This window comes from Paramisgurnus dabryanus, chromosome 20 (assembly GCF_030506205.2).
Source record: "Paramisgurnus dabryanus chromosome 20, PD_genome_1.1, whole genome shotgun sequence".
Classification (NCBI taxonomy): Eukaryota; Metazoa; Chordata; class Actinopteri; order Cypriniformes; family Cobitidae; genus Paramisgurnus; species Paramisgurnus dabryanus.
The window spans coordinates 10241888-10252154 of record NC_133356.1 but is presented as its reverse complement, the minus strand read 5'-3'; the positions used below and the strand labels follow the sequence as shown (position 1 = coordinate 10252154).

The 10267-nt window shown below is 39.4% G+C and overlaps 1 protein-coding gene across 1 annotated transcript; it reads left to right on the top strand.

Annotated features, from left to right (window-relative positions):
• Nucleotides 1-927: 927 nt before the first annotated feature.
• Nucleotides 928-9384, top strand: LOC135786773 (uncharacterized). The gene is made up of 16 exons (XM_065296341.1): nt 928-1110; nt 1420-1485; nt 2069-2113; nt 2271-2435; nt 2573-2658; nt 2759-2895; nt 2972-3019; nt 3096-3210; nt 3295-3433; nt 3509-3604; nt 3707-3778; nt 5623-5768; nt 5895-6083; nt 6307-6970; nt 7156-7244; nt 8796-9384. The coding sequence occupies exons 3-16, from the start codon at nt 2072-2074 to the stop codon at nt 8881-8883; spliced, it is 2076 nt and encodes a 691-aa protein (XP_065152413.1). The 5' UTR covers nt 928-1110; nt 1420-1485; nt 2069-2071; the 3' UTR covers nt 8884-9384.
• The last annotated feature ends 883 nt before the right edge of the window (nt 9385-10267 follow it).

The following is a 10267-nucleotide window of genomic DNA, read 5'->3' as shown; positions in this document are numbered from 1 at the left end:
AGTGCTGCTCCCTGCTGCTGTGGACGGAAGGTGAGTGACATACGCCAACTAAAATGCTCGTAACTTGCTGAATTCTTGACGGATTTACAAACGGTTTGGTTTTTTACAAACGTTATTAACGTGGCTATAATTATGGATGCTTTAACATGTTTCATGAATTTTTTATTTATTTTTAGTATACGTATTCAGTGTCATAGGTACATCTTTGACGTTTATAACAAACCAATCCGTTTGAAAATCGGTAAAAAATTAAGCAAGTTATGGTCATTTAAAAGTACCTGCATCATTAAAACTCAATGCTACGAGTGAGCGAGCGCCCTGTCCTAAGATGGCCGCCAAAATGCGGACGTTCAACTCAATTGGCGATCAGCGCGGACGAGCCATCTAGCCTTTATATACATATCTATGTGTAAGACACGCCCACTGCCCAGTTTCCCACAGCTAACATGATCACTTGTGCAGTCTTCAAAAAAAAAAAGGTTTTTGAAGTAGTATTTTTCTCTTCTCATTGCTTAAATTTACTAAAATTTAACTGTACCTTAAGTACATTCACTGAACATCAGTTATTATGAGTGGACTGGAATCTCACTGCTATGTACAAAATATTAAATATATTATAAAATAAAAACAAAGTGTCTTTAGGGCATTTATAAGATACGATACCATGAGCTGTTTAAATACATATAAATGTTTAAATATATTATTCTATTTATCCATTTAGTGCTATATTATTAGACTCATTCGTGTTATATATATATATATATATATATATATATATATATACATATCATTAAATTAATCTTAAAGCACGTTCATCGTAGTGTAAAATGGGATTGCAGGTGAAATGGAGCTGAACTAATCATTTGAAAAATCGCTCTTTTGCTGACTGTGCATGAGTTCATGAATGCGTCCACGAGAGACCGGACGGCGCGCGCCGCCGAGTGTTCTGTTTCTCCGCGGTCTCCGCCCGCCGTTTAGAACAGACACCGCAACACAACACGCGCACAGGGTGAAACACTGAACCAAAAACATGAAGTCAGGACTATCTCAGACAAATGGAATAACATTTAAACTGAAAAAGAAATCGTGAAATTTGCAATTTGCTTTCTGGTAAGTAAACGCGCGCGCACTTGACATCTTTATTGATTTCGATGTCAAATAAAATCAAATTTGTTTAAAATAAATTCGGTTATATTTATATTAAAGACATGTGTTGATGAATACTGCATTTTTGTGAGCTGTACTGTATGTCGTATCAATACGTTTTCAGGCTGCCAAACTGGGTAATTTTTATTTTCATTTATAATCATTATAAAGCAAAAGGCAACTCTACATTATACATTATTTCAGGAAATTAGACGATTAAGAAATATTGTAATAAAAATAATATATTTTATTATATATTTTCTATTGCTGCAGGGTGGAGCTCTTTGGCAGGTATCTTTTCTCTCACCTGGGATACGCTGACAGGGAGACCATCTCTAGGTAAAACACACGATTAAACCATTTACTTACATTGTTTTTGTATATGAGCTCAGAATATTATTTTACCCCTAACCTCAGGGTAAATCTGCACTCAAACCATACTGCACTAATAAAGTTTTTTTTAAAATACATTTTCATTGTACAGTTTAGTTAACTGTAGTAAAAGTCTTCTTTTTACTACACAGTTTTACTATCCTTGTAGTGACATCTGCTGTTCACAATTTGGACAAATACTCTTACATACAATGCACATTATGGACACACATTTTAAATAAATATACAAAACCGACTGAAGATAATCATATATAAAAATGTGTCATTTGGATCTGAATGTGTCATGTGTTACCTGTTTTTTGTTTTGTTTACTTTTAATAATATTACATAAATTAAAAACATAAAGTAGATGGCCATGGCTGTTATGTAAGCATCATCACCCCTAAAAGCTAAAGGTTTCCAAATGACACATTGTCATTGTTGTACACCAGCAAACCTAAACCTAACCTGTTTAACACTCCACAAAGAGTGTTTGCAAACCTTTGAGACTATGTGTGCAGTTAAATGATGTTTTTGTTTCCTGACATAGAGAATGAAATCCCATGAGGGAGACCTGGGGAGAGAGATCTCTAAGGTAACAAACACACTCAAATTCTCAGTAACCCCACTGCAGGTTTGGGAAAGACTTGATGTTGTCCATAGTATCAACTATTTTCTGATCTTTACATTTACTTGATTTTTGCTGAAGAGATCCTACAGCTTGACCTCACCTGAATTTATTGTGACTGTAGGTTCATGGGATGGTGTGTGAGTTGCGTGCAGGGTTTTCTCGTGCGCTGCTGGAGCTCAATCAGATTCAGCAGGGAGACACCGAGCTGCAGAGCCAGCTGGAGGACACAAGGCATGGCTGCAACAAGCGTGCTCTTCACCTTGAAAGTTTGGTGCTGTCCCTCAAGGTCAGATCTGTGCACACGTCTGGTCTGATTTGCAATAGACACCATTGAAACACATCACAAGTGTATAAGTATATATAAATGTTTTGTACATACTAGACGTTAATTACTTTCTATGTGTGGCCTAAATATCTGATTAGGATGAGCTGGAGGAGGTACGATGTCAGTTTCGTCAGCTCTGTGGGGCACAGGAAAGAAGACCACCAGAGAATCCAGAAAGAGAGAGGTAGATACACAGACCTACTCAAATTTGCCCAGAGAATGCATTACATTTATAGTCTGTTTTAAAACAAATGAAATTGTGTTGTGTGTGTCTGTGAATGTAGTAATGGAGTTGATAACAATAGTGCACAGTGTGATGCTGCAGCACTCGCTCCTCTCTCTTCATCTGTGGATGGATCTCTCCTTATAAACTGTTACCTGCAGGGCTTGCAAGTTTGGCAAATGACCAGACACAGTACAGGTGAGGTTTTCTAAAAAAACAAAACAAAACATTTCTCTTTAATAATGCGGTCACACATTTTTATCCACTATTGCAGGCCCAGATGCCTTTTCCTGCTACGTGACGCAGAACAGCTTACGCAGGGGTACAAATCTTCCCCTTTATCAAGTTTTTGAGTTGCTCACATTGGTGGATACTCATCTCTGTTTGTTTTTTGTCAGGCAAGAGGCGGAGTGTGGTGGAGATTCTTTTGCGATCTGAAAGGGAATATGTATCCAGTTTAAATCAGCTTTATGAAAAATACAAATCAGCACCAGCCAGCGCAACTGAGAAACAGTAAGAAACTAAAATCATTATGGAAATTTGGTGACATTTTGCAGCATCACACACTGTAAGCTCTTTTGTACGTTTCTGTAACAGTGTGGAGTTTGTAAAGCATGTTGATCAGATGCTGCAGCGCCACCTGCTGTTCCGCAACACACTGGAGGAGCGTCTAACCACAGATGAGAGGAGCTGTGCAGCTGGGGAAGCTTTTCTCAACCTCACCGCCCAACATAATGTAATCCTTTACGTTAAAGGGTGCTTAAAATAAGTGTCTATGTGCAGTGAAATATATATATATATTTCTCTACAGAAATCTTTCTCTGGTGCATATATTGGATATGTGTCTGGTTTGGCAACCATCCTAACAGCAGAGTTCACCCCAACTTTACAGAACAAAAACTCACAGGCAAGGCATTTTTCTTTTACACACACTGAGGTGTTTGGTTGGCTATATTATTATCATCCATGTTATATTTGTTTAATGTGATTTTTACTTGATTTCCAACAGGAGAACTTCAAATTGCTTTCACTGCTGTTTGCTCCCGTTTCACGCATTCACACGTACCTGAACATCATACAGGTGAGTTACACCAGTCCCTTTAGGGAGGTCGTGCCACTAGGCGGCCATATTTGCAACCCTTCCGGACAGTTATATGGATAGATTCGTCATTCGCACTGTTTCTGTGGGCAGCAATATGCAAGTCGTCCGCCATATTGGAACAGTCCAAGGCGGTAAGTTAACCAGTTTTGCAAAGTCTGCAGAAATGACTTTAAAACTGGTGACGCAGATTCCTTTTATGTCGCTTAAAGGGGACATTTCACAAGACTTTTTTAAGATGTCAAATAATAAATCTTTGGTGTCCCCAGAGTACGCATATGAAGCTTTAGTTCAATATACCATATAGATCATTTATTATAGCATGTTAAAATTGCCACTTTGTAGGTGTGAGCAAAAATTTGCCATTTTTGGGTGTGTCCTTTAAAATGGAAATGAGTTGATCTCTGCACTAAATGCTAGTGCAGTGGTTGGATAGTGCAGATTAAGAGGCGGTATTATGCCCTTCTGACATCACAAGGGGAGCCAGATTTCAATTACCTATTTTTTCACATGCTTGCAGAGAATGGTTTACCAAAACTTAGTTACTGGGTTGATCTTTTTCACATTTTCTAGGTTGATACAAGCACTGGGGACCCAATTATAGCACTTTAACATGGAAAAAGTCAGATTTTCATGATATGTCGTCTTTAAATGTTAAAGCCAGTGTTTTGTTTCTCAGCTGTCAGTATTAAAGTAAAAATATTTAAAATAAAGTGTTGGTATTTGGGCTTGGGTCACTGATCTATATTTAATTGGCCATTGGGTTGTTTCACAAATCTGGCAACCCTGGTCCGTCAAAACTCAAGGTGTGTCGATACACTGTCTATAGTTTAAAAACCTGTAATATTAAGTTAAAACATATACAAAACAACACATTCTCACCTGCGAAAGGTTAGCCCATTTTTTGGGATTATAAATACATGCCAGGTTTATAAACCAGAGAGAATGGTGTGAATCATGATATTCTGGAAAACTGTGAGTGACGTCTGCAACTGGACCGTTCCAAAATGGCGGACATGTCTACATATAGAGCGGTCGAATGACGCATCTATTTATACATATCTATGGTTTCAGCTACTGCGCATAGGTACAGGTTGATGATTGGTTCTTTTAACTGGAAGGCGGGACTTACGTTGCCAGAGTGGCCAAATTAAGCATTGCATTGTCTTCTATTCATAGTAATAGGAATGCTTAATCTTGTTATATCCAATATCTTTGCAGCAGTGGTGGCTGGTGACTGCTCATCCTAGTGACGCAAATTCAAAATAAGTGTTCGGAGTGTCATGTGTGTTGCTCGTGTTTTCAAAATATGTGTTTGTTGCATCATGTGACCCATGTGCATCACGTGTTTTGTCAAAATAAGTGCCTGCTGCACACACGTCAAAACCATTTTAAGACACTCCCTTAACAGTAAACTCTGATTACACATGAGAGGATCTGGCAAGCGCGAGTGTCTCTTTTATCATAAACCCTTTAGACGCGTCTGCAGCAGGCACTTATTTTGACAAGACACGTGATGCACATAACATCACTTGATATACGCAGAACACATATTTTGAAATTACGAACCACACACATGACGGGCTACATACATGTTGTGACGAAGTTCGCATCGAGCGCCCTTGAAAAAACAAGTCACTGCTGTGCATTTCTTTCGAATTGTTATGCTCAAATATTTTGTAATAAACATTTTTTGAATTACAAACATTTTACTTTTCAAACCACTGTATATTTTTACCTCTTAGTACCTGATTTACTTTCATTGCTTAAAAAAAAACACACTTCAGTCTTCATCTGTTTTGCTGTACTTCCTTTTTTTTCACCAGGCTCTGTTACATAGTTCTGGTGCTGGCCATGCAGACTGGTGTTCACTACAGGAGAGTGAGCGGGTGTTGTTGAATCTCTGCACAAGCTGTCGCATGACCTTAGAAAAGGCGGAGCTATGTGAAGAGGGGGCGGGGCCTGAACAAGTGTCAGTCTTAAGCTTATTTTGCCTTCTTGTCTGTCACAACTCTTCTGAATTTCATAAATTGGTCTTCTGTCTAACTGGATGAAACCAGGTGGCAGGTGGCTGATGCTAATTTTGGTATGTCTGCAGTTTGAGAAGCAGGTGCTATGCAGAGAGCCCCGACTGTGGCCCTTCCGCTTTTACCAAGTACCGTGCCAATGCCAGTGCAGATACAGCCAGTGACACAGCGGGCCCAAGCACAGACAGCACTTTACACCAGAGAAAGTTCTGCCTTGTTGGCCTGTCACAGACGCTACCTCGGCCCAGTGGCATTTTAAGGTAATCAGGTTGTGATAAACTGCATTTCTCCCATTTCTAGAAACACAAGTGGTTAACATGCAGACATGGTACTTGTATAGCAATCTTTGGCACATGGGTACCCACAGATATAAAAAAACTAGAAATATTAGGGAATTGTATGTTATGAAAAAATGACAAGGCAAATATGAAGCTCACTTTTGCAAAATGCCTAGTAATTATAAAATTGCAACTGTTTTCTCAGAAATGCCCGGGAGTATATGTGTGAACCGCCCTCTAGTGGCTGGACTGCACAGTACATGTGGGATGGCAGCACACAGCAGAGCCATACAGGTCCTCCTGTCTGCGTACCTTTCCCTCATCATCCCAAAGAGACCGGCCGGTTTTTAAATCCTGAACGGTCTGGTGGTGAAGAGGGAAAACTCACCACTGCTGTCAGGAGTCCAAACGCCTCCGCTGGTCTTGCTGTACGTGTGTGTGGGTCTCCAGGGCTCGATGGACGCGTATACACATCTGACCCACCTCCTCATGGCCACGATGATGGGGACACAGACTGCGACTTGGCAGATGCGTCCGTCTTTGACTTCTCTTCCGTGACGACCTGCAGCCCCGATGACACTCTTAGGCGGCTGAGAGGGGCAGAGGCATGTGATGATGAGGAAGGTGATGATGAAGACAGCGAAATTCCAGTTCTCCTCAAACCATCCTACACTCATAACTCTGGAGCTGTGCAGGCGGGGGGAAGCTTATGCATGCCGTGGCAGATTCCCAGACGGGTTCCTATTCCAGCCGAGGTGCGAACTGGTTTGCAGGGAAAACCACGGAACCCAAAAATACACAGAACACCCATCAGTTCCCACCCATCGACCATCGACTTCCGGCCGATATGGGGCCCAACATATTCACAGGTATGAAATGCAACATTAGGGTCAAATGCAATTACAGGCTTTTTAGAACATAATACATGGTATATGTACTAAAAATCAAGGAACAATTGATTTTGTTGTGATTTAGCCCTTTCAAAGAAAGTCGAGATGAAGAGTCACATCTCCAAAAAATGTCATTACCAACAAACCACCTCTTTCTTTCTCAGGGGGATGTGATGCCTGCAAAGGAGAACTCTGTGACGTTTAGTGCAACCAATCAGATCATTAGTCAGCAGCAAGAGACTGACCCAGCACGGTAAGTGGTAGACACACACCTGGAGAGTGGATAAGTTCAGCTTTGAAACTTACACCATTTCTACAGTATGCAATATTTCTGGATGAAATAAATTCCTGAATAACCCACTTCATGGTCAACAGTATACAACTTAACACATGAACAACTTGAAACATGAATTTATCGAATTAATAGGTTGGTAACACTTTACAATAAGGTTGTATTTGTTAACATTAGTAAATGCATTAGCTTACATGAACAACGGCATTTATTAATATTTGTAAATGTTAGTTCATGCCAATATGATTAACTAATGTTAACACGAAGGAAGATATTAATAAACAAGCTAGAAACAGGAGCACCATTGACTTCCATAGTAGGACAGAAAAATACTATGGAAGTCAATGGTGCTCAAAAATGGTTTGGCAACAAACATTGCTTAGAATATCTGCCTTTGTGTTCATCAGAACAAAATCATTTATACAAATCTGTAACAACTTGAGGGTGAGTAAATGATGACAGAATTTGCATTTTTGGGTGAACTATCCCTTTAAGGGTCGAGTGTGGGGTTTTAGCGGCATCTGGCGGTGAGATCGCAAATTGCAACCAACGTCTCAGTCCACAGCTCACCCCTCAGTTTCAAAACGCATATTGAAGCTATGGTAGCCGCCACAGTACAAACATCATCATCTAAGACCATAGATTTATATATATATATCAAATAGATTCCGCCATCTTGAAACAGGGGAGCCCCTCCTCTTTAATGCATCAGTGTCAATGTAGGCAAAAGTGTAACGGAAATAAAATCACCATAAATCGTCATGAATGCGATTTTCTATTTCTAGTTTTTTAATTTTTTTTGGTTCGTTCCAATGGTCAGACATGTATTTAGCATTGAGTCCAGAGAAAACGTAAAGTTTTAATAATAAGAAAAGTGACTTTTTCTAAATATAATGCATAGTGCTAGTAGGTCTAACATCAATACGTAGCACAAATGTCCTGCATCGTCTATGAATTCGAAGTACAGGCGGAGATGGCAGCGTTACCTAGCTACTTCCTATGACAAGACCCCTGTTCTAAGATGGCAGTGGTTTTGATGCATGCATAGAACCCCAAGGTGACATCTAGTGTATATATCTATGGTCTGAGACAACGTAGAAACATGGCGGCGACTTCCAGTAAGGGGACCGGCGGTGCATAAAAATGGCTCATTCTAAGGTAATTAAAACAATAGAGTTCATTATGTAATGGATTTATACAGCACTGATAATATAGTTATGTATAATATATTGCATTTCTGTCAAGAGGTCCCACATTACACCTTTAACTAAGATTACCAAATTCAACCCATGTAAAGTGTTATCAGTAAGTTATATAACTTCTTATTGGTAAAGTGATTAAGAAATCATAGTGTAATACACATTTTGGCCAACTGTAATGAGTCATTCAGGTATTCCATATATAACATTCATGTGCACATTGGCATCTAAACACATTTCTAAACAATTATGCCCATTACAAATAAATAGATAATGCTTTCTTTATATAGCACCTTTCTTAACCCATTTTTAGGACTTCATATAGAGTTGCTGGTGTCCAGAGAGCTGAAGCAGTGTGGCATGAGAGTGAAGACAGCGAAGGACCTTGCAGTACAGTCTGAAGCCCAACATTAAAGGGCCACTCCACTTTTTTTGAAAATAGGCTCAATTTCCAGCTCCTCTGGAGTTAAACATTTGATTTTTACCGTTTTGGAATCCATTCAGCTGATCTCCGGGTCTGGTGGTACCACTTTTAGCATAATCCATTGAATCTGATTAGACCATTAGCATCGCGCAAAAATAACCAAAGAGTTTCAATATTTTATAGGCCAATGATTACCCAGCGCCTGAAAATAGTACCATTGGTTACTTTCAACAGCAGAGTACTATTTTCGGGCACTGGGTAATATCATTGCGCCTGCTGCAGCCATGATGAAAGTATAGTTCCTAGCCATATCTGCCTAGAAAATCGCAACTTTTAATTTTCCGTCGGTCTTAGCGCACAGTGTAACTACATAAGTCAAGTTTTAAATAGGAAAAATACTGAAACTCTTTGGTTATTTTTGAGCGCAATGCTAACGTTCTAATTAGATTCAATGGATTATGCTAAGCTATGCTAAAAGTGGTACCGCCAGACCCAGAGATCAGCTGAATGGATTCCAAAATGCTAAAAATCAAATGTTTAACTCTAGAGGAGCTGGAAAATGAGCATAATTTCAAAGAAAGTGAAGCGTCCCTTTAACATTAAAGGGATAGTTCACCCAAAACTGAAAATTGTGTCTTCATTTATTCACCCTCATGTTGTTTTAAACCTGTATGAGCTTCTTTATTCTGTTGAACACAAAATAAGTTGTTTTGATAAATGATGACAAGCACAAAGTGGACGGTACCCATTGACTTCCATAGTATTTGTTTTTCCTACTATGGAAGTCAGTGGGTATGGACTTTGTGCTTATCATCATTTATTAAAATATCTTTGTGTCCAACAGAAGAAACTCATATGGGTTTTACACAAAATGAGGGTGACTAAAGATATGACAATTTTCATTTTTGGGTGAACGATCCCTATAATGAGAAGGCACTGGTGGAACCAATCATAATCAGGAAACTCATCTTCTTTACTTAATGAAATAACTCCAACCTAGGGTGACCATACGTGCCATTCTTCCCGGACGCATCCTGGCCAGAATTTCGGGTGCATCTTCCGGAAGTCGTAGTTGTCGACCACGTACGTCATAGAGGATTTTTATTATTATTACATAAAAGCAACCGTTACATTTTAAGGTAAGAATGAAACTATGATTGTATGTCTTATGTTTTTAACTGAATGGCGTATGCAGTCAACAAATACGACTTCCGGAAGACCCCCCGAAATCCTCGCCAGGACGCGTCCGGGAAGAATGGCACATATGGTCACCCTATCCAACCTCAAAATCTGAGATGACTTTTCTCACTGTGAATGCAGCATCAGCATACTCATAATACCACAAACACAAGACGTTTTCC

Bases quoted from the DNA above. Each gene is read 5' to 3' on its own strand.
- LOC135786773 (XM_065296341.1), top strand. From the start codon at position 2,072: ATGAAATCCCATGAGGGAGACCTGGGGAGAGAGATCTCTAAG. The intron at 3,605-3,706 runs GCAAGGCATTTT...GATTTCCAACAG, and splicing joins TACAGAACAAAAACTCACAG to GAGAACTTCAAATTGCTTTC. The intron at 5,769-5,894 runs GTCAGTCTTAAG...GTATGTCTGCAG, and splicing joins GGGGCGGGGCCTGAACAAGT to TTTGAGAAGCAGGTGCTATG.